Source organism: Hippocampus guttulatus, chromosome 6, assembly GCF_054856545.1.
Source record: "Hippocampus guttulatus isolate MCC_2025c chromosome 6, RoL_Hgut_1.0, whole genome shotgun sequence".
Taxonomy (NCBI): Eukaryota; Metazoa; Chordata; class Actinopteri; order Syngnathiformes; family Syngnathidae; genus Hippocampus; species Hippocampus guttulatus.
This window is the reverse complement of record NC_141266.1, coordinates 14,223,613-14,247,805: the sequence shown is the minus strand read 5'-3', so window position 1 is coordinate 14,247,805 and position 24,193 is coordinate 14,223,613. Positions and strand designations below refer to the sequence as shown.

General features: G+C 41.0%; 3 protein-coding genes across 8 annotated transcripts; all 3 read right to left on the bottom strand.

Annotated features, from left to right (window-relative positions):
- Positions 1-310: 310 nt before the first annotated feature.
- Positions 311-10,651, bottom strand: LOC147203638 (uncharacterized). 4 transcript variants are annotated; one of them, XM_086114234.1, is made up of 4 exons: positions 10,508-10,637; positions 9,000-10,112; positions 3,367-3,428; positions 311-2,733 (listed from the first exon to the last, which is right to left on the bottom strand). In XM_086114234.1, the coding sequence occupies exon 4, from the start codon at positions 2,590-2,592 to the stop codon at positions 757-759; it is 1,836 nt and encodes a 611-aa protein (XP_085970360.1). In that variant the 5' UTR covers positions 2,593-2,733; positions 3,367-3,428; positions 9,000-10,112; positions 10,508-10,637; the 3' UTR covers positions 311-756. The 4 variants fall into 4 exon arrangements, with proteins under 4 accessions (XP_085970360.1, XP_085970359.1, XP_085970361.1 ...); XM_086114233.1 differs by lacking the exon at positions 9,000-10,112 and having other exon boundaries at positions 10,508-10,651; XM_086114235.1 differs by lacking the exon at positions 9,000-10,112 and having other exon boundaries at positions 10,514-10,637.
- A 1,970-nt stretch (positions 10,652-12,621) lies between these two features.
- LOC147203637 (chemerin-like receptor 1) lies at positions 12,622-20,698 on the bottom strand. 2 transcript variants are annotated; one of them, XM_086114256.1, is made up of 4 exons: positions 20,646-20,698; positions 18,920-18,957; positions 17,838-17,929; positions 12,622-15,182 (listed from the first exon to the last, which is right to left on the bottom strand). In XM_086114256.1, exons 3-4 carry the CDS (start codon positions 17,914-17,916, stop codon positions 14,065-14,067), a joined length of 1,197 nt encoding a protein of 398 aa, XP_085970382.1. In that variant the 5' UTR covers positions 17,917-17,929; positions 18,920-18,957; positions 20,646-20,698; the 3' UTR covers positions 12,622-14,064. The 2 variants fall into 2 exon arrangements, with proteins under 2 accessions (XP_085970382.1, XP_085970383.1); XM_086114257.1 differs by lacking the exons at positions 17,838-17,929; positions 18,920-18,957; positions 20,646-20,698 and adding an exon at positions 16,868-16,935.
- On the bottom strand, positions 17,883-22,477 carry fpr1 (formyl peptide receptor 1). 2 transcript variants are annotated; one of them, XM_086114264.1, is made up of 4 exons: positions 22,422-22,477; positions 20,646-21,787; positions 18,920-18,957; positions 17,883-17,929 (listed from the first exon to the last, which is right to left on the bottom strand). In XM_086114264.1, exons 2-3 carry the CDS (start codon positions 21,774-21,776, stop codon positions 18,955-18,957), a joined length of 1,134 nt encoding a protein of 377 aa, XP_085970390.1. In that variant the 5' UTR covers positions 21,777-21,787; positions 22,422-22,477; the 3' UTR covers positions 17,883-17,929; positions 18,920-18,954. The 2 variants fall into 2 exon arrangements, with proteins under 2 accessions (XP_085970390.1, XP_085970388.1); XM_086114262.1 differs by lacking the exons at positions 17,883-17,929; positions 18,920-18,957 and having other exon boundaries at positions 19,015-21,787.
- Between the last annotated feature and the right edge of the window lie 1,716 nt (positions 22,478-24,193).

Genomic DNA, 24,193 nt, shown 5'->3' with positions numbered 1-24,193 from the left:
GTGGTCACAGAAATAACTTATAATTATTATATTAAATTAGATTAAAATAATAATCTGAGAGAAGTAATAATTCAGTGAAAATTGAATTGATGGTTGTATTGGACTGTACCGACAAATGTGTTCCAACGTATTTGCCAGTCAAAAATGTTGACTACATATTATTGGCGATTCCATGCTTCAGTATCATCATGAACAAATCATTTTACGGACCTCATCTGCTGAGATTTCCATGAACATTTTCCATTAAAATAAACAGGCAAACAAAAACATGGTCATGAAGGAAGAGGAAAAAGTATACAACATCCAATAATTTCTCTTCATGAATTTAATTTTTTAAAAATGCAAATGAATAACCATTCTGTTGCATTGAAAATTGGATAAACAAACTATAACAATGAAAAACCGTGACAAATGTGGGCTACCGTTGACGATACCGTGGAAAGTAACAATTATTTCTCCAGTTCTTGGATGGAATTTTCTGGTTAATTACAATGTGAGACAGAGAGAACATGTTTACAATTAAATTTAATGTATTTAACTTTGTATGTTTACTAGCAATGCACAAGTATTTAGTATTAGTTAGGGCTTTTGAAAATGTCCTCAAAAATGAAAAAAAATCTGTCCACACACCTCAGAAAATTGTCTAAACGTTTTACCGCCATTAATGATTTACACATAAGAAAATGTTCGGCTCTTTGAGAGCTCCATACTTTGTAACAAAAAAAAAAACAATGACTTGGAGGACAAACATCATAGTTACCCATTGTTCTCTGAGCCATGAGAAGCCTGGTGTTGAAGAAAAGTCTCCAGGCGTAAGAATGTCTCTGTGCACTCAGTGCATTCATAAACAACACTGGAATGTCCTTTGTCATTTAGGGTGTGGTCCACCATGTCATCGTCCTCTATATCATCGACATGACTCTTCACAGGCTTCCCATTTGTACCAGCGGCCTGAGATGATTGTTCCATAATGGGTTTATGCCAACCGCTTGGGTGATTCTTAAGGTGAGCCTCAAGTGTGGAAGCGCTCATGAATTTAGCAGGACATATGGGACACTTATTGTGACATCTTTTGTGAGAGCGCAAATGACGCTGGTAAACATATGCCAGTCGAAATCTCTTCCCGCATTCTTGACACTTGTAGTTGACCCGGCTTCCTTTCTTCGGTCTCATCCTGTCCAGATCTACTTCTGATGTGGGCTGTTTATTGTCTGAATTGTGGGCCTCTGGTCGTACTAACAAGTGTTTCAATCCTGGTTTCTTTTCTATGTCATCTTTGTGATTCAGGGTTAGATGCCTTATTAGATCACAGCGCTGAGGGAACTGTCTACCACAAAATGTACATTTGTGCATAGTACCCTTATGGTATCTCATGTGCCTTGACAAACTACTTGAATGATTGAAGACACGCTGACAGACCTTACAGGAAAATAGTTTGCCATTTTTACTTTTTCCCCTTCTATGTCTAGATTTAAGTGTTATTTTTTGCCTGGGGTTGATCAATTCTTGATTCTGCTGGTATGGTTCCCTATTCCGATGTGTTAGCTGATGCTCTTTAAGTCTGATTAAATTTGGGAAACAATCCCCACATAAACCACATCTGTACGGTGTGATAGATGGTGTAGTGTCAAATTTGTAGCTTGTATTCTGATGGCTCATGTCATTACCATCATTGAGGTCAATAAAATTGCCATTACTGTAACAATTTTTAACTGGTCTAGCATTGTTGTTTTTGGACTTTATGTCAATTTCTGATGCAAATGTAGCATTTGACGCTTTACCTTTGCAATGGTGCTGTGCGTGAGTCTGAAAATCTGACAACCAAAAGAACTGTAACTTGCATTTTCGACATGGGTACATTTTGTTAAACTTGTTTCCCTCATTGTTCTTTGAATTTTCAGCAGTTACAGAAATATGACTCTCTTTTTGATGCGCAACCAAGGCATACGGTTTCACGAATCGTTTTCCACAATGGCTACAGGAATGGAACCGTTCTCGTGCATGTTCTTGGAGGTGTGACTCTAGTGCTTGTCCACCTTCAAAGATCTTGCAGCACAATGTACACCTGTAACTTTGCTCTGCGTTCCTGTACTGATGGTGGGTACGTAAACTTTGCAAGCTGTTGAATGATCTACTGCATATTTCACAACGGTAATCGAACTTGGAAGGCTTTTCCTTTGCATTGTTCAAGTCCATTGACTTCTGTAAATTTGGTTCAGGAATGGACTGGGGCCTTGGATTAGGAGACAAAGGTTTGACAGAGGGTGTGAAATGTGGCAGGACTCCAGGAGAAGGTGGTTTCGCAGAGGAATGCGACAGCGGAAAGCCGTTTACAATTGCTAATGTGCCATTTTCTTGCAGCACGTACTCTCGAGGGACTTCAAATCCATTGGATGATCCATCAAAAGAAAACGATTCCAAAGGTCCATGAATAGCCATGTGGGCTAACACTTGTGTGTAATGAGAAAACCCATCACCACACTCTGTACAGATGAAGGTACATGGATCTCCACCGAATTGTGTTGAAGAGACACTATTCAATGCTTTCTGCCTTTCCATAATGAAATGATGCGGTCCATGTGCTGAAGGCATCACTTAGGCGAGATGAAGAGAAAAAGTCACAAAAATAATTTCCATGAGGGGTTAGAAACCAAAGTCCTCAGTCTCTCAATAAACACGATTGAACAATGTGTCCTTCAAAGCTCCAAATGGTTCTCCATCTTTTAACAGCACCTGGAAGGGAAAACAAAAGATTATAACCACTATTATAATGTGAGAAACACTTCTTTACTTTACTGCTACGTCACAATTTACTGTATACCAAACACTGATAAGACAGACGTTCCGGCACCACCCTTTCCATTGACACTGATATTTATTCTTAATTCTCAAAGTAGTTTTTGTACATCAAGTGGTGGAAGTTTTATCCAATTCTGCTTTCCCTTTTACTTGCTGATCATACAATAGTGATGGGAAAGAATAGGAGGAGTGAAGCAAATTAAAGACCAGGCAGAAGAGTGGATGTTCTTGTAATGTCAGGACCATGATACTGCCCCAAAATAAAAATAAAAAAATAAAAACAAAAACACAAGCCCCCCCCCCTCATATCAATTCAATCAATGCTGCATAATATTGAAAATAGACCAAGGGTTTACTCGAGCTAAACAAGTTTACATTTATTTACGGATACAAATAGGCTAGTGCATTCAATGAAGTAATCTGAAAATGTCATGAATGACTGAAGGTCCTTATTTGTCAATAAATGATGGGGTAACGGCCACTTCAGTCCATACTAATAAAATACTCTCTAAATCCCCGTTTACAAAGTAGATCCATTACATTCCAGTGTGTCCCATATAGTTCTACCTGGTATGGATGTGGAATCCCTGGTTAGACTTGTTTTCACCAGGTAGGCCAGATGTCATCAGCTATGTAAAAAGTGGGACATCATGTCAGTAATATAACACAAAGCTGTTTACAAGAACATGACATTTTTGAGGGAATCCCACAGGATGCGAATCAACTTAACCTTCGATCAGGATATAAAAATATTTGACACGCTTTAAACATCTCGCGGAACACTGTTGAATAAATCATTTTCAAATGGAAAGAGGATGAAACCACTGCGAACCTACCAAGACCCGGACATTCCTCTAAACTTTCAGCCCAAACAAGAAGACCATTACTAAGAGATGCTGCCATGTTTATTTGAGGTGAGCTACAAAGATCCACAGCTAAAGTGGGATAATCTGTCCACTGTGCAAATCTGGCCTGTATGAAAGAGTGGCAAAAAGAAAGCAATTTTTCAAAGAAAAACATAAAAACTCCTGTTTGAAGCTTGCCACACCAAACGTGGAAAGATGGTGCTCTGGTCGGATGAAACCAAAATTTTACGGTTTGGGCAAAACGCATGATGTTAGGTTTGGTGTAAAAGTAACACAGCATATCACCCTGAGAACATCCTCACTGTCAAACATTGAGGTGGAAGCATCGTGCATGGTCTGTGGCTGCCTTTCTTCATCAGGGACTGAGAAGATAGCAAGAGTTGATGGGAACATGGATGGAGCCAAATACAAGACCATTTTGGGGGAAAAAATGTTGCAGTCTGCAAAAGACCTGAGACTGGGTTTAGCTTCTAACAAAACAATGATCCCAAACATAAAGCAAAATCTACAATGAAATGCTTCAAAACCAAACATATCTGGGTGAAGACTTCCTTCAAATGTTACAAAGTGTTTTGGAAGCTGGCGGCATGGACCAGGAAGTCATCAAGGTAGAACCATACAGCATTCTAATGGAATGTTGATCAGGACCGTCTCCATCATCCGCTTGAAGGTGGCGGAGGCATGACAAACTCCAAATGGCATCACCTTGAACTGACATCATCCTTGGCCTATGAAGAATGTAGTCTTGGGACATGCTTCTGGTGTCAACTCCTCCTGCCAATAGTCGCTCTGCAGATCAAGTGAGCTAAACTCACAGAACCAGGTGAGGTAATCGATGATGTCATAGATTCAAGACAGGTATGAGTCTTTCTGGGAGACACTGCTGAGGCGACTGTAATCCACAAAGAACTGCCATGTCCCATCTTGTTGATGGATCAATGACTCATGCTGCCAGGATTGTTTGGATCTTTTGTTCAGCCGCTTCGTGTTTGGTGAACGGCAGGTGGGGCAGGTGGCGTGGCTGCAGCTGGATGTGCTATTTCCCCCAAATGTCGCAGGACCAAATTTGTGCGATTATAGTTTTCGTCCCTGGCAGCACAGACACTACTAGGTGCTCCAACAGCTCCCGAAGTTGGACGCTCTGGTTTTCGTTCAAGCCTTCACAGCTCTGTCTGTACAGCTCTGCAATGGCTTGGTTGGTCTCAGAGGAAAGTGGCTGGATCGTCGCTGCTGATGGCAACTGTTTTTCAAAGGCAGCCTTTGATTTTATGCACCTGTTAATGATTAAAGGATATGCGGTAGGGGGCTAATGCCGTTCTTCATTCTCCGAGCAGCGTCAGCACAGCTCCAGTGCCATCCACCACTGCTGTTTTCCGTTGGGTTAGCATGTCTGATCCGATGATGCAGGTGTCCTGCATTGTAGCTAGGGGAAATTTGTGGACTACCACTGCCGCAGCCATGGTAACTGGTAGAGCCACCACGCCCAGCATCCTGCCTTGTTCCTTCTGCTGACAGCAGAAATGTGAGCCTCTATCCTGGCGGTCATGGGGTCAGGGGTTCCAAGTAAGACCATCCATAGCAATGTGATGGTTGACCCAGTATCCACTATCGTGCACTGCTGGCTAAGCTGCAGCTGAGGTACAGTCCATGGGTCTTGCCTAGACTGCCCAGTCAGAGCTGAGATTAGTTCGAGGAGGTGGTGGAAATCACAGGTGACAGGGCGGCGTCTTATTTTAAAGACTACTTGGAGGTGAGCCTATTTGATGCCCGCACTGGGTAGTAGCGTGCCATGTGCCAGCTCTCCACAGCGGTTGCATCTCTCTATTTGATGTTGGCAGGCCTTCGTTCTATGTGCTGCAGTCGTCGCTTGGGTGCACTGGTGGCTTGGCAAGCCATGCCCTAGTTGTAATCATCTTTGGTGCTGATCTTCTCCAAATTTGTTTGGCAGCCTTGGTGTTTTCATTCGGAAATATCTTTTTTTTTTCTCCAGCCAAAACATGCTCAGCAAATTCATGTTCACTTGGAGTGCTTGCCAGGCTCTTTGGAGATGAATGTGCTCCTTGAGCCGATCTGTTTGGAGCCCCTGTAAAAGTCTAATTCCTCTTGAGCCCTGGCTTGATGGCGGAGGTCTACAGCACAGGCATCCAAACTCTCCCCTCCTCCCTGTGGTTAAACAACTTCTACCTGGCAACATCGGTGTACATGACAAGACTGAAACACTGTTGCAGGGCTCCCTCGGCAGCCTGCCAATCAAGATGCTCATGTGGGTGGATGTCCATAAGGATCTGTAGAACTTTTCCCTCCAGAGCAAGGGCGACCTGAACTACTATCTTTTCAAGAGACCAGGCATTAAACTGCATTGCCACCTGAATCTGGGCGAGGTGAGTTTCTGGATGTCCTTCATTGTAGCGTGGCAGTTTGACTATTCCCCGTGGCCGTGCCATCTCCAATGTTGAGTGTGGAGGGAATGGGCACTATGAGAGCCAATCAAGATGCTCATGTGGGTGGATGTCCAGAAGGATCTGTAGAACTTTTCCCTCCAGAGCAAGGGCGACCTGAACTACTATCTTTTCAAGAGACCAGGCATTAAACTGCATTGCCACCTGAATCTGGGCGAGGTGAGTTTCTGGATGTCCTTCATTGTAGCGTGGCAGTTTGACTGTGCCATCTCCAATGTTGAGTGTGGAGGGAATGGGCACTATGAGAGCCCATGCTGTAAATCTCCACAGAGTACCCATAGAAGCAGAGCAAGCTTCCTGCCTCCTGTTGCTGGGGTTTACTTGTCCCCTCCTCAACGCACGCCTGGCTGGAGAAAGTGTTTGGCTAGTAGTAGTAGTAGTAGATTTTATTTATAAGCGCCTTTCAAGACACCCAAGGACACTTTACAATAACAAAAAACACAAAACAATACGGGTTGAGCAGCGGCAGCCAAAACGCGCCAGCGTTCACTCAACCCGAAAGTCAGAAAGCGATTTTCTAAGAAATGAAAGTTCTCATTTAAAAAAGACTTCATGCATAACTTAGCCTTTGATGCTTTTTTTTTCACTCACTATTGAGAGTACATGCGTGCTGAAAGAAATGATTGATGTAAGGCGGTGCTCACTCCCCCCGTCGGGATCATCTATCCTCAATCCCTTCCTGCAAGCCTGCTCTCCTTTTGTGAAGCGTGCTGCAAAACCCTCACTCTCTCAGAGTGTGGTCGTCATCTGCAATCCCTCTTCCAACACCAATGTAATGCCCCCATTTGTGTTTCAAGGATAACACAGTTGCCGGTGCTCTTCAATTGCTTTATTCCCACAAGCGGTATCAGAACACACACTCATTCAGGAGCTGATATCGGCCAACATCACGCCCAGTCACCAAACATGCTGATGAAGGCAACATAAACAAAAGCAGGACAACAGAGGTTCACTGCACTTTCAACATCCCAGGTGAGATGGCTGACCAGCGAGACCCCTGTGCATTGTTGTCGGCTTTGGTGGGTGGCAGAGGTAACGTGAATAAATGTGGGTCAGCCGAGTTGAGCGAGATGACTCAGCTAAATGCTAACAGTGAAGCAAACCGGTTCAGAAAATGGATGGGTGGATGACACCGCAGTGTCCTAAGGCGTCGAAAAAAAAGTAGTGTGTTTCCGGTAACCCGACCGACCGAGGATTTCTACGTCGAAAAAAAAACTTTACGGTTGGCATTTTTTTTCAAACAACCCTCTAGATTTTTGTGTAGAGGGTTTACATCGGTGCAAACTCTCGAGATATTCAAGTTGAGCGCGGGCGTCGTTTGCCCTGTCGTCTGTCAACATCATTGAAACATGGCGGTGGCCGCGATCTGCGACGACAGTTTAAACCGCGTTTTCTGTGTTACAGTTGGATGCTTGCACCGCAATGTTAAGAAAATAGCATCCATTGATGTATCGAAAAAAATCACCGAACTATTTGATGAACACCACGGGCCGAGTAAACACCGAGGGCGGAGGAGGACGTCGGCGGAGGCGGCGGCGCGCCCCAGCCCCCCAGAGTCCTGAACGGGGGGGAAAACTACATAGGTGGTGGCGGCGCCGGCCGCGGAGTGGCGGGTTCAATGTCTTCTTGTTTTATGTTTTTGGTTATTTTGTTTAAATTTTTGATGGGAAAAAAAAAGATTTAAAAAAAAAACAACTTTGTCCGACCTACCGACCCTATGCTGAAATTTCATGTTACCGTAAACACACCAACTTTTTTTTGGCCGAATGAACTTGTAATACAAACGATGACAGCACATTGAAGTCCAGCTAATGTAAGTGATATTTTTAATCATTTGTTGTTAGAGAGAGAGAGAGAGACGGATGTGATTGGGCTTGTAGCAGCAGCAGCATGTCTCTCTTTGCCTCCTCCTCATCAATACCGATTAATTGTCTTATCATAAACACGTCGGCTGCGCTGGGATAGCTGGCCAGGTGCTGGCTGGAGGCTAATGGCGGCTACACTTTCAGAACGTAAAATGGGAGCCTTCTCCGCCGTTAACACAAGTCTTTTCGCCTCTCTCAGGGGGCAGTGCTGATGAAAGTTAATTACTGTATGAAGTTTTATAATTAAAGATTTAAGTAAATACATGTTCTGCTGCTCAGATATGTATAACTACTGTTTACATATTTTAAACATGCTGGTACCCGCACAATTACACAAAAATTCCTATGGGCGGAGCAAACCCTCCTTCGCAGTTTTTCACTTAACGCGGCAGGGTCCCCATTAACCGTGATAAGGGAGGGATCACTGTGCGTGTGTGCACGTGTGTGTGTATGTAAATGTAAAACCCACAATGTTGACAAAATATTCTGTGCAGTATTTCTAAAAACAGATTTGTTTGTAAGAGAACATTGATATTTTTAATGCTTGGGGACGAAAAAATGTTTAATAAATAAATAAAGATGCCGACTTCACAGATTTCACCTCTGGCGGTATTCTTTTTGGAACATATCCCCACGATAAAACGAGGGATAGCAGTATTCACACACACACACACACAAACAAACACGCATGCACACATACGCACACACGTTTTCAGCGCTAATAAATTTTTTAAAGAAAATCCCACAAACGCGGGGGCTACTTGTCACAATGCTATTTAAAAACATTTTCATGAGGGGTGTCAATTGTGATTTTACATCTGTGTCGGGGCCTCTTTTTTTATTGTATTTTTATGGTAAATGTCACACACCAACAACATAATGACTCCTACAGTCCGAAGACCACAGGCCAGTCATTTTCAACAATGAATATTGTGTGCAGTGTCTCACACACACAAACTCTCAGTTCAACCAAGTCCACAAACAAAAATATAAGAAAGTTTTTCTCTTACTATGCATGTTGCTTTGCGCCTTAGTGCAGCGACTTCTGACATTCCTTCTCTTGAACAATCCTCTTCAAATCGGGTTAGTATTCCATTGTTGCCACTCGAAACAGGCACTGTCTACATGCGAGCTGCAGTGGTTACTTACTACTTGGGTCAAGCTTGCTACATATTTGACCGAAGATTGACTTTTGAAGCGACAAGCCTCCTGTGATCGACCAGATCGCGCAGGTGCAAGTATATACACGCATGCATGCACGCGGGCGCCCGACCACGAACACGTGCGCATATGTACACACGCCAAGATAAGCGACTGTCGGAACGTCACAGGACATGAACAAAATCAAAACACACAGTCACACAAAGTCTGATATCGTAAGTTCGGCTGTACAGAATGCCATTGCTTGAATGGCAGCCTCATCGCGGAGGTGTTTTCGACGCTTGTCATGTGAAAGAGCGGGAGCCGCATTTAACCAGCCAAAGAGCCGCATGCGGCTCGCGAACCGCAGGTTGGCCACCACTGTGCTAGAAATGCAGCATGTCAAAACCTCTTCCACAAGTGTAAGATGCTCATTTTAGGTCAACCACTCACCACTCTGGAATGACTACCATTACCATACCAGGAAACAGTGGTTCACAGCATTTTTTGAGCCGAGGCACATAATTTGCATTAGGAAAAATAAATCTCACAGCAAACCACCAAAAAAATATGTTGCAAAAACTGGATATGCGTTTTAATTGTGTATTTGCTGCCATCAAGTGGAAGAGTGTTTAATTGTTCTGCCTGTCACAATCCATCGCCATTTAGATGGACAAAGATACTGTATTTGTAGTAATTAAAATAAATTCGAATTGGGTGGCTGTAGATAATTTTCCGTGTAAATCGGCAGTCTAACGGGTCATGACACACTGGTTGAGAATCTGACTAAATAACACTCAGGCTGTTAGAATAAACAGTTTCATGCTGTGGAGCAGTAATCTTTAAACAATATTCGGTTTCAAAAGCCATTTGAGAAGCACAGTGTCCGATTTGCATATGTCATCAAAGGGAAATGCAACACAACTCACTTCATGCATAACACCATATGTCACTACAATATACCCCCACATAAAACATTCCACCTTACGAAATGTAGAGTCAGGAGGCACAGTAGAAGCATGTTGAAAACAGGAAAACATGTCAGCGGGAGGGCAAAAAAAAAAAAAAGACAAGCAATCGGTAGATGAAGGCTGGAGATGTCCGTTCCAAAGCGGCCTGTTATGGCTCTTCTCCGCATATGTACGACATAAAACTCACCCTAAAGCGCAACATGCACACGATTTAAAACTCAAACAGCGAACGCAAGAACAATATCGTGCGCCATCTCATCATGTTATTTCGATGCTTTTGTCTCAGTTCGTGCTCGGGAGCTAGACAAGGTTAGCCACCCTTAGCATATCGTCATATAATTGGCACATTTAAATAAAGGACGTCACCCAACCACTATAGTCTGATATTTAATGAAGACAGCACTTACCTCGACATCGACATCGATCACATTTGTTGACAAACCAGAGCGATTTGTGTTGGTTCCCAATCACGCAGCTTGTTGCTAGCTGGCCGCTTCCTGCTATGGGCATGGACGTCCATAGCTACAGGCCGGACCGCCCAAAGATCCTGTTTGGCAGGAAGATTACGTCAAATCGTTTTTTACCTATCGACGCAAAGTAACGACTTACGACGCAACTTGGTTTTTATTTGGATTTAACGAGTTGCGTTGAGCTAATGATGCAATTAGTCGGGTTAGCTATGTGTACATTATGTGTACAAACGGCTCGTGTTCCTTACATTTGCATTTGTACAGATATATTGCTAGCAAAACAGTCGTAGGCTTTTATCATTCAAAGAGAATCTTCTCTTTTAAACATCTCTTTCTTTCAACATGGCAAACCAAGGGAAAAAATATCTTTGCAAACTTCCTTTAGTAAGGATTTTATATATATATACAGTATATATATATATTATATATATATATACACACACACACACACACACACAGTATATTCCCCAACGTCTCGTGAATATATTGTCAAAATACGAACTATTAGCTGTTCTGGTAGCTACCAACAGAACTCTAGTATTATGGGTGAAATGTGGTTGGATGGATGGATGGAAATGTGAATACTCACTTTCTATCCATCCATCAATTTTCTAATCCGCCTATACTCAAGGGTCATGGGCGTGATGGAGCATATCACAGCTGTCTTCGGGGCAGTAGGCAGGGTACACCCTGAACTGGTTGTCAGCCAATCGCAGGGCACACATAGACAAACAACCGCTCACGCTCACACCTAGGGACAATTTAGAGCAGTGGTGTCAAACGTACGGCCCACAGGCCGGATGCGGCCCGCAAAAGAGTTTAATCCGGCCCGCGAGATGATTATGTAAACCAGGGGTGTCACACATACGGCTGGTTCCGCAAGGAGGTTCAATCAGGCCCGCAGGATAATTTAAAAGTGAAAAAAAATGCATAAAAGACAGAATTAATATTTTTAATAAGGTGCAATTAATTGAGTATCCGCTAGGTGACACTGTTTTGATCAGAGAAGAAGACAACAGCAGCCTCAGTCCGTCACTGAGACAGACCCATGACAGCAGACGCTATCAAAAGCACTCTCACATTTACACATTTAATAGCACTCTCCTTAGTTTGTAAGGCGTAGGCAGAGATTACATCTAGATTTTATATGCACATGTAAATGGTTTAAAACTTCCTTTCTTTATAAATCTCGTTTAATCTTAAAGTGCATTACTATATTTTTCAATACCAATTACTTGTTAAAGTTTGTACAATCAGTGGGATCAGTTGCAATGCATATATGTGAATGATAAAAGTAAATTGTCGAAGGAAATGTAAGGTGCTTGAAATGTTTTGTAAAAGATATGTTCATTAAATTTCAACATTTTCCTAATGTTCTTGTGCTTCTTTATACCCTACAAAGGAAAGACATATTGTTTTGGTTATTTATAGGTTATAAGTATGGTATCATTTTAATGGTCCGGCCCACTTGACATCTACCAAGGCCGTATGTGGCCCACCATGTGAAATGAGTTTGACACCCCTGATTTAGAGTACCGTATTCCAATAACCTGCCATGCATGTATTAGGAATGTGGGAGGAAACCGGAATACCTGGAGCAAACCCACGCAGGCACGGGGAGTATAGTACATGTAAACTCCACACATGAAGGCCAGAGCTGGAATCGAGTGCAACTCTGCACAGTGAGGCTGACGTGCTTATCAGTTGATCACACTGCCATCCTATTCACTTTCCATTTACAGTTAATTATATAAAATTGTTTCAGAGTTGTGAACCTTTCTTTAAAATTATTCAACATTGGAAATTTCATTAAACACCACAGGATGTTACGTCTTTTGGGTGAAATACTGAATGTATTTTTCCCGTGCCTTTTATGAAGTATTTCATAAAACATACCACAAATGGCTGAATTTAGATGGACTCAACAAAGGAAACATTAAATCACATTTTCACAGTAATTACTGTTTTTGTTTGCGTATGTTTGTCTCGAAATGTATAAGCCGGACGGCTGTGTATCGCTAATAAAAGATATCCCTTGATAAATCCCTTAATACTCTGCCACAATTCATTTATGTCAAATAGCAATGCATATTTTAAGAAAAAAATTACACTTGATCTGAATGCAAACTCTAAACAATGTACTTTGATAAAGAGCAGTTGATACCTTCTGTCAGTACAGTATTATTCAAAATTGTGACTTTCACGTTGAAGCAAGCATACAACACATGGCCGAGAAGTCATTGTTAATCATACCATCCACAAACAAAGTTTCATAAAATAAAATTCACACATATACCAACACACTCATAATAAAAAAATCTTCATAAAGCATAAAATTTTGAATCAAAGAATTGTGAGGCTTTTATGTCTATGTGATTTATAGATGTTATTTGAGTGAATGAGCCATCGATTGCATTCTGCAAAATGGTGTTGGCCCTCTGTGACATGTATAGAAATAGGCCTTGAGATAGTACAAAGAAGCAAAGCAACGGATAAGAAAAATGCCTCACCTTGTAAATTAAGCTCAGAAAAAGTTGATTTTACTGAGAACTCTTCCTGCTTGTATTATGAGTGTGTTGGGCAAAGTTCTGCATGCGCGTGGATGGTATGTTTCCACAGTCATGTTCCACATACCATCCACAGTCATGTTAACACTGACTGTGGATGGTATGTTTAACAATGACTTCTCAGTTACTGAGGTGGTTACAAGAACGTAATCATGTCCCCATATATTTGCCGCCTCTCATCATCTAACATAAAAGCACATTAAACTTTGAACACATTTTACAGCTTGTACCAGCATTCCTGATATGCTTTCTGCTGGTTTTACATGTTTTACAAATTAAGATCAAGGCAATTTATTGACTGTAACATTGTTAGCTGTAAATGTGTGGTGCGTTTTAAACTGGAAACAAAAACTATGCACAATCATGATAAAGGAGCAAGAAAGAACCTTTTGTAGGTAAGAATATTTTTTATAAATGTTCTGTATTAGCACATGCTTTGAAATTGACAAGAAAGTAAAACTCATCATAACTGGTGGAAAAATGAGCAAGTTATCACTTATTTTCAATTTACATTGATCACCACCGATTGCCATGTCGATAACGAGCCAAATCGCTAACCGAGTTGACTGTCCATGTTCATCAGAATTAGGATTAGTCACATCATGCTTGATTTTTAGATGCTTGTGTATCACTGTTGTGCTGCCATGAAAGCAAGGTCTGTCTCACAGGTTTTGTATCACATTCCTCTTTTGGTATTTTTGGTGGAATGCCAAATGCCAAATACACAATTTAATTGGCTGTGGGGTTTTAACACAACATGCCGGAACAATATATTCACTAACAAACATCCTGTTAATGTTTAAAAACTTAAGACACCCAAACCAAGAATACAGACGACAAAATCAAAACAGGAATATATAAATTTGTTGCAATTATTTCCATTGTAATGTTTCAGTATTTGTTGGCAACATGTTGTTTTAGAGAAAGTCAGAGTTGACTATTTTCATTGCCCTGACTGGTTTCAACTGTCTTTGAGTCCGCTTGAGTGTCCTCTTCCTGGAAAGCCTTCTCCAATACTTTCACAACGGATTTGCAAACTTTATCCTTGAAATCTTGTCCCATGAACACATAGAGCAGTGGATTTAGACAACTGTTGAGAAAAGCCAAGCTTGTGGCTATTGGCAGCCCGAGTGTTACAATATTTTGGATGAATGCACTTGAATACTGATGACTGGTTAGCTCCATTAAAACAATGACGTGAAAGGGAGCCCAGCAGAGGAAAAAAACAATTATAACGGCAGCAATGATCTTAAAGGTGCGACTCGATTGGCTGGCCAGGTTGGGATTCTTTCTGAGGCGATGGATGATGGCAGCGTAACAGGCGACAATGACGGTGAAGGGGATAGCAAAACTCAGGAGGAAGCGAGTCACGGTTATGGCCCGATGGCGCAACAGTCGGAGCTGAATTAGCTCTGGTGTGAAATCGTCAGAAAATACAAAGTTGTTGAAGCAGTTAATGACCTCTTCGTTGAAGAAGGATGGCTTCGTATCCCTGAAGATGAAGAATGGAGTGCTTAGAATCAGAGCCAGCACCCAAACACACAGACTCACACGGGAAGCCTGCTGGACACTGCGGTGATTCTGAGCCCAAACGGGCAACAACACGGAAATGCATCGGTCAATGCTGATCATCATCAGGGTGTAAACACTGGCGAACATATTGAGAGCGCTAACCGCACTACTTAGTTTGCACATGAACGTCCCAAAGGGCCAGTGGAATTCTAAAGCAGTGTACGTCACACTCAAAGGAAGAAAGGCTGTGAAGAGAAAGTCAGCCACAGCGAGGTTGAGGAACCATACTGTGCTAACGGTTTTCTTCATCTTGAATCCAGTGACACATATCACCACGCCATTGCCCAGCACACCCAGGACAAAAGCCAGGGAGTAAACGACAATTGACATGATGTTGAGAGAATCCCTTAACTGAGCATTTGAATCGCTTGTGTGATTGCCAAAAAAGTCATCTGTCTCATTGAGGTCTTCTCCAAGCACCGCGACTTTATTAATGGGAGAGACAGATGTCATGACCTCCATCGTCCTGAAACCTGCAAAGAAAAACATGTTATTTTTTTCTTCGTCCAAACACTCCCCATCGCTGTTCATAATGATGCTGTTCACAGAATAAGCAGTTATGCAACATGCTGCAAGTTCCTCCGTTGACAATGAAATGGTTACTTCCTTATGTCGTTATTCCTCTTGGCTAACCAATGAAAGTTGTGTACATGTCTACGTACAAGGGGTCCTGAGTTTCGGATGATACCAACATATGTTTCGAGGTTACGAATGGTATGGTATGAACTAGTTTGCGCAGAGGTGCAAGAATATGTGATCATGCGGCACAAAATACACAGTTTTCACATGTATTGTTTAGAAGTGTTTTTTTCGTATATTCATAGATTTCCTGTAATTATGACTTTACTATTGCATTAGCATCGGTTAGTGATGGACTATAGCTGGTTCGAACTTGTGGACAAGTGTGTTTTGTCATTGCCGTAGAAAGAACACTCCATTGTAAGCCAACGAACCCCTGAACTCAATCTTTATTGATATGAGCTAACGCCAAGCATGAATGTGGGCGAAACTTCATTCCTGTCCATTAATAAAGGTGTGCCTCAGAGTCATATCGTAGGTCCTATTATTTTTCATGTCTGACAAAATGTTAACATGACGATGATGTGATGATGGAGGTTTTTTGTCTTATAACTTCATTTATTGGCACTTTAGAAAAGAGTGAATCCATTTGTTGTCTGTTTCCCAACCTTTATTGAGGCAAGGCAAAAAAAATACATTAGAAAAAAATCTTACAGCTCAATAAAAAGCAGAAATGTCAAAACGTTCAAATGTTGAAATCATGATGAGCTCATATTAATTTACTCACAAATTTACTTGCAGCCATTTCGTAAAACCCAAAGCTGATATACTTGCCTGAATTGATGAAAAATACAGTACAATGATGTTGAATATTTTTCGGACCAAGGGAAATTGAAAATTTTCCTGTGTCATCCGTGATGACCTAACACGGCAGGCACATTCCTCAGTGGCTGGAAATTACTGAATGAATGTTCTAAACTAACCTTCCACACAAGAATAATAACATAGTTAAAACTAAAGAGCCTGAATTATGTCTTATAAGTCTCTGTTGGTGTCTTTTAAATCCTATTTACAGTAAATATTCAGTAGGTAGGGGAAAAAATGATCTGGGCCACCCAGTAGCTATGAGCTGTAAAACGCTTAGTTTTCTCGGCTTTAGAAATAATGATGCCATCAATTAAAGTCCATCTCCAAAAAAGCTGAATATCTTGCAAAATGTAATTTATTTCAGTAGTTCCATATAAATATTGAAACTCATATGTGGTAGTATGATACAGGGTGGAACATGTGCTGATTTATTTCTATATATATTAAAAAATAATAATTTTCATGATTATACTTAAAGCTAAGAAAGACGGTGATTCATTAAAAATTCACACTCTCAGTAAATCAGATTTTGCCATGGGAACTGATCAAAATGATTTTTAATACAAAAATTAGGTTGAGAGTGTCATTCTGAAAAGTATTTACCGATGTGCTTGTTGTTTAATTAATCCAAGTAATATACAGGTATGTATAAATATATCAATTAACAATTTTTATTGAACTACTGAAATAAATGAACTTTTGGACAATATTCTAACTTATTGAGATACACCCGAGCCAAATAACAACTTAAATAATATAATATCTACCGTACCTTTCTCAAAGCTCTCCAGTGGTGTGAAGCTGGGACAAAAGGCGAAATTACCCAAGTCAATCGTTCTAATAAAGCAACCGGTGTGATGACACTACCCACTTGCGGTGACTCAAAGTTCATATGCACTTCACTTTAAAACGCTTATTCTTTCTGTGTGTATAGTATCTTAAAAAGCATTTTGAAAGTTTCCTAAACTAAAGGGAAGTTAGAGCTTAGGAAACTCACACTAGCAAAGAGAACACGCAAACTGAGGAGATGTGCGCAAAGCTTGGCCAACATGCTCCCATTAGTTTATTCTTGTTTCTGTTGATGTTTCATTTTGAAACGCTGATGGATTCTCACTCCATCCCAAGCCTTAGACTCACAACATGCCCATTTGTTTTGGTTGTGTTAACTAGGACTATTTACATATAGATATAGATACCGTGTTGCAATTTAATTTACATTAAATCAATTATCCACTTCTGTAATGCATCAAAGACATTAAATCATTAATAAAATCTGAATGAGTACATTTGATACACCCATTTAAAGAAAAATCTTTGAAATAAATGGAACAAAAACACACAACTCTTGATTGGCTACTGATGGACATTGAGACCCATAAGCCCCCTTTTTACATGGCCTAAACACTTAAAAAAAAAAAAAGATCCATTGGATTTACTTAATTTGGAAAAAGTGCATCAGTTGCACCTAATTAAAATGGTAAACAGATGTAATTTTCTTGTGTTTGCAACAAAAATAAAGAATTTGAATTAATAAGGCGCATTTTAATCTAATGCAACTGAATATTAACTACTTTTTGTTCAGTGTAAGAGACGCCATTTTGACACCATTTGTGTTTCGAATGAAGAGGCATCCATCCATCCATCCATCCATTATCTGATCTGCTTATAAATAGAGTTCAAAAATTTTCAGACAATTGAGCTGTCTTTAGCTGATGATGAGCGCAAATTTGACCTGCACACACTTGTGGCAATGTCCCATTTCGTTGGGTTCTGTGCATCTGGATAATTGCTGGGTCTTGCCAACGGCTCCGATGTGGCCATTCTTGTTGGGTCTCTGTGAAAGAATAGGAACATTTCATGAGTGGTAACCATAACAGTCAACTCAAACAAGTCACAGTGTAACACAAGAAAATAAAGCCAGCAACAAAGATCATAAGCAGAAAAAGCCAAAGCACACATTTAAAAATCCCCCAAGCAGCAGAGCCAATACCAGACTGGAATAGGCTGGAATTAGGCCACAAAGTACATGACCCTGACGGAGACCGTGGCCGGTTCTCAATAAAAATATTCACATGATAGCCCTTCAATTTTGGGTGCCTTGAATCTGGCAAGTTCAGAGTGGAAATACGACCTTCTTGAATGGAACATCTTTGTAAAGACGTTTGACCGGTTGGAATGTGAGCAGACTTCATAAATGCAACACAAGGCATCATGGGGTCGTAAGCAAACGGAAGGTAACACAAGTCACCTCCTGACTGCAGCTCATCCAAAAACGATGGGAATAACAGAGAATGGATAATCTGGAGACAAAATTTACGCGTATAAAGAAGACATTACAAAACAAACAGGTTCAAATGTAATGAACATTAAGGTTTTCATAGTGCCACATGCAACATGGAAATCACTGACTTGCAGGAGAATAAAAGCAATACGCTCCACTTTGCGATGTACTGCAGACCCTGAGCCTCAAATTGTTTGCTTCATGAAATTATGAGAAATGCAAAACAGTACCCCTTGCTGGTTGAATATAAAACAAAACCAAAGGAGGGCACCTAAAAAACAACCGCAATAGAAATGTGTACTAAACAGTGCTCGTGAGTGAGCCACATGTTTATAAATTGTACTTACAGTACAGGGAAATGTGGAAAAGCAGCTTTTTTTTAACCGGTTGTGTTTTGCTACGTCATCTAGATATCATTTATGGCAGAATAGAATTATTGACATCTAAAAATGATCTAAAAAATAAATATCCATACAATTCTTTGACAATATGTTTTTTAAACAATAAAACTTCGAGACAATCGAAAATTCAAAGTAGACTTACATGGATTTAAAGAGTCTTTGTTGAGCCACTGGAGGTCACTAGAGAGAACACATGAATGGATGTTACAAAGCAGCTTCAATGAACGAATTCTTCAAGATCACTTTTATTGTACACACACTTTTTTTTTATCATTTGCATTTTTTTTTTACATAACAGTTAAGCTTTCTTAGACAGGTCGTGTGCTTACATAGCAATACGCATACCATGACACGTGGAGTCCGTAACTACTTAGAGGGGACAAAAGTACGAATGACTGTATTGTGTAAGACTATTCTACGATAAGCGTGTACTGTACGTCCATTTGAAATGTGTGGAGTAATTTCTATTGCAAAATAAACAAACAAAAAAATATCAGTTAAAAGAAATAACTCAGGACATTTTGAGAAAGATTATTTACTTTGGATAGAGACAGTATAGCCTGCATTTAGTAAGTAGAGCCTTTAACAGCCATTTATAACGTACTAAAGCATGCAGTTTATTCCAGTTCTAGAGTAAGAATAAAAATACATGGTTGAAAGTGCAAGTTTGGTATTGGTGCTGATGAGTATTATTTATCTATTCAAATAAACAACCTGCTTCTAGAATGAAGACTTGTGAAATGACAATTACTGTATCGTAGAATCATTTCCTCAAGTAATGGCGTCGCCACGAATAGACACCTCAAATAGGTGCATCATTCACTTTAGGTAAATAAATAGAAAACTCCGTGTTCCCATTGAGGGGAAAAAAAGAAGTAAGTAACGGGCCCATTTCAACTCGGCAGTTAACCAAAACAGGAGTAGGATACTGAAACAAGAAAACAGTCTCTTAGATGAATTAACGTGTTTTTCGAATGAGTTTGCTTCGCAGTAATATAGATGATCCCATATTACGTGGAAAATATATCTTCAATGATAATTATCGTTTCAGTCAACTTGACCCACGATTTTGTTTGTTTATGTTTCAAGCAGCTGTACGTGTCTTATTTGTTCTACCCTGTCTGCCTTGATTCTTGCCATTTTGCAGCATATCTCGATAATACAAATTCTTATTTTGTGTGAAAGTCCAGTTTCACTTGATGTAAATTTGAATGAAATGTGCACAAACAAAACTGGCCATTCTTTGCAGAAACACTTCGTGGACAGTTACTAAGTAGATGGGACTTGGGACAGGCACTTGACTAAATTCTCAGGATCGACGCTGGATTTGTCTGAGATGGGAGCAGCTCTTTGAATGTTTTAAACTCCTGTTTCCATGTCAGTGTCATATTGAGTGTAAAAATGCCGCTGGACAGCCGAGGTCTGCAGTGATGTATCTCAACTTTCCATAGCTGACCTCATGCATTTCTTATTTATGCCAGTCGAGAGTGAATCAGCGGCATCTCATTGGGGTGCAGCCAAGTCGTGTGCAATGTTTTTGGTCTTGATTGCTTCATAACACAATTTAACAACAATCAACTGCTCCACACTGACTAAATCCTTCACAATCATTTCACAGAATTTTATACACATCCCGAGTTGGTTTCAAGTTGCACCATTTCCTCTTTGGAGTGACCATACAGCTAGCATGATATTAAAAAAAATACCCACAGTCTACAAATGCATCACAGCTTGGTTACAATGTTTTGAACAGTCACATTGTAAATATTGTAAGTGTGGATTCGTAGCAGTTGAGGCAAAAACTGTGATTATTTGTCCGATACAATGGCTATGTACTATTACAGTGTTTAACATGGGCAGCTTTATACCTCAGCTTCAGAAAGGGACTTCTCTTTGCTTCGACTGGTGACCATTGAGTTTGTATAGGTGTACGAGCGGGAAATCTCTTCCTGGAAAGCAGTCTCCAGTACCTTCAGGATGGACTTACGAACTTTATCTTTGAAATCTTGTCCCATGAAGACATAGAGCAGCGGATTGAGGCAACTGTTGAGATAAGCTAGACTGGTGGCTATTGGGACCCCGATAGTGATGACGTGGTCCAATACTTCACTCTCATAATCAGTCATGTGATTGACCAACTCGATCAGAGCTAGAATGTGATAGGGAGCCCAGCACAGGAAAAAAGTGGCAATGACGGCAGCGATGATCTTGAAGGGGCGACTCGACTGGCTGGCCAGGGTCCGGTTCCTACGGAGGCGGTGGATTATCACGGCGTAACAGGACACGATGACGGTGAAGGGGATGACAAATCCCAGAAAGAAGCGAGTCATGGTCATGGCCTGATGGCGGAAGTATCGCACCTGGGTCACTTGTGGCGTGACATAATCATCAGAGAAGGCAAAGTTATTGAAGCAGTTGATGATTTGGTCATTGTTGTATGACGGCCCGGTGTCCCTGAAGATGAAGTAAGGAGTGCTCAGGATTAGGGCCAGGACCCAAACACCCAGGCTCACACAGGATGCCTTCTGCACGCTGCGATAGTTCTGAGCCCACACAGGCCACACCACTGACACGCATCGGTCAACGCTGATCACCATCAGGATGTAGACACTGGCGAACATGTTGAGGAAGCTGATGGTGCTGTTCAGCTTGCACATGAACTTGCCGAAGGGCCAGTGGAAATCCATGGCGGTGTAAGTCACGCTCAAAGGAAGGAATGCTGTGAAGAGGAAGTCGGCCACAGCCAAGTTGAGGAACCAAACGGTGTTGACTGTTTTCTTCATCTTGAATCCAGTGACCCAGATCACCACGCCGTTTCCCAACACGCCCAGGACAAAAGCCAGGCAGTAGACGATAAGAGACATGATGTTAAGAGATTGCCTCAGCTCAGCGTGGTCGTCACTGTCGTCGTACTCGTCGTCGTAAAACGTGCCATTTGCGATGCTGGCATCAGAAACGTTTATGTCGTAGTAGGGCGTCGCACCCATTACGTCCATCATTGTCCTGAGACCTGCAACAGAAATACCCCCAAAAAATCCAACATATCAATTAGGGCAGAAAAATGACACAGTTGTAATTTTATAAGAGCAAAAAAACAGTTTAAAAATACCAATAAATTGATTGCAGTAATCTAATTCAAATTCAGTATTTTACACGGCAGTAGTTTTTTTTCTTTATTAATATTTATTCACACTGCATTCGTTTGTACAGTTTTATACAATGATTATTTTACATTTAATTGTGACCCTCCAACAATAAATTGCCGGTTATTTCAAGAGTATCTTCATGCACCCCCACCCTCACCCCCTCCCATGATGACCTCTTTCTACGCGCAACATAATTGCTCTGTGGTGGGAAAATATCTTTCTATGAAAACAAACATGTACCTGTAATTCATAACGGCAGACAACGAAGTTGGGCTCATTAGATAAACCACACCGAATGAAAGCACTTAACCAGCGAGCGTGAACTCCTGCTTAATTAACACGTCGCAATTAGACCAATTGCTAGTTCCAATTGCCTTTTATTTACTCGAAAAACAACCAAAAAGAGTGTGTGCTATAGGTCCTAATATAGATGTCGGGTGTCGTTTAAAATGATACACATTGTTTTCAAATTAAATCAAATACAAAAACACACAATACCTTCTTGTCGTGTAGATGTGTCCGAAGCAGAGCGCTGACTGCTCCTTGCAAGCAGCAAACCTCTCGACTCAGTCTCATGAAAATGTCTGACGTCATTGAGGCGGGACCACAAGCGCCCCTGAACCTACCCCCACTCCAACACCCCTCCGTGCTTTTGTCATGTTTTTGTGCACCGCGATCCTGTCTTGGAGAGATCAACCATCAACAAGTTTGTCCACACTTGATGGAAGATAAAACACACACACACACACACACACCAAGTATGTCAGGACAGAGTGATGCCGTGTCACAACATGTCTTTTTTTTTTTTTTTTTTGGAATACACATAAGAGCATTTGTCTTTTGGGAAACGTCCACAAGTGAAAAGAGAAGCACAATCCAGAAAAGTGGTAGGTTGAGATGACAACCTGAGATGGGTGAGGAGCTGCTGTCTCTTCATTTGCACCAATCACAACATGTTTTTCTCATCGTGGGCCCAGCTCAGTTTACTTGAGGTTAACTCTAATTGCTGTGTGCTGACTTTGAAATGACATCTGGGCATGTAGGTAACATATTTGTAATGTCCTCTTTTGGTGTGTATTTTGGGGGAAAAAAAGAAAAGAAAAAGTCACAGCAGCATCTGTCAATAATTAGGGTTACCAAGCTGTTCGTTGGGAGAAAAAGAAAATCTTTGCAGCTGTCCACTCCACTTTGGACATTGATGGGTCCGAAGCAAAACAGGCGTGGAAGGACAAAATTATGTCTTTAAAACATTTGCCTGGCTTTGACGTGAGTAGATGAACACTACAAAGTTTTGATTTACACTCTTGACCAGGCACAAATAGATAGATATGTACTTTGGAGATAGATGGACAACAGATGAAAGCAGCAGATAGAAAGATGGATGGAAGAAGGGATGTTGGGCTGAATGATTTTGAAAAATAATTTTTTTGCCCTCTATGTTGTGATCTATTATGCATTTGACATGAAACAATGTCAAATTTATTATACATGAATGGTCTGGTTTTATAAGTTAGGCTTATGCTAAAATAAAGGCAAATAAACTATGAATTAATATGAAAAAACATTTTCCGATATTTCAGTTAGAGTTTTTCCTCAACACTTCGACTTGCAGTCTTTTAATCGAATGTCCGCTTCATAGTGCATAGGTCAGGGGTTCAATTCTGGCCCTGGCCTTCCTGTGTGGAGTTTGCATGTTCTGCCCATGTCTGCGTAAATTTTGTCCGGGTACTCCAGTTTCCACCCACATTCATTAACTGGGAACGCTTTTATCTTCTTTCTCACAACCATACATAACTGAACACTCTAAATTGTCCTTAGGTGTGTGCCCTGTGATTGGCTGGCAACCAGCTCAGGGTGTACCCCGCCTACTTCCCAAAGACGGTTATGGTAGGCACCCGCACGCCCTGTCTCCCTTGTGAGGATAAGCGAATCAGAAATTGGATGGATGTATAATTCAGATTAAAGCAGTCATGCAAAAAACAAAATCTGCAGCTTTGTCACTCCGTGTCATTTTTCATCAACCAGTGGTGTGTAAACATATATGCTGCACTTCTTAAGTAGTGAATTTGTTCAGACACTATATATATATATATATATATATATATATATATATATATATATATATATATATACAGGGCGGCCCGGTAGTCCAGTGGTTAGCACGTCGGCTTCACAGTGCAGAGGTACCGGGTTCAATTCCGCATGTTCTCCCTGGGCCTGCGTGAGTTTTCTCCGGGTACTCCGGTTTCCTCCCACATTCCAAAAACATG

What these genes read in the sequence shown, in the direction of transcription:
- LOC147203638 (XM_086114233.1), bottom strand. Translation starts at nt 2,592, where the DNA reads ATGCCTTCAGCACATGGACCGCATCATTTCATTATGGAAAGGCAGAAA.
- LOC147203637 (XM_086114256.1), bottom strand. Translation starts at nt 17,916, where the DNA reads ATGGCCACATCGGAGCCGTTGGCAAGACCCAGCAATTATCCAGATGCA. An exon ending in GAAATGGGACATTGCCACAA is followed by an intron (nt 15,183 to 17,837) that starts GTGTGTGCAGGT and finishes TTTTCTTTGCAG; the next exon opens with GTTTCAGGACGATGGAGGTC.
- fpr1 (XM_086114262.1), bottom strand. Translation starts at nt 21,776, where the DNA reads ATGATGGACGTAATGGGTGCGACGCCCTACTACGACATAAACGTTTCT.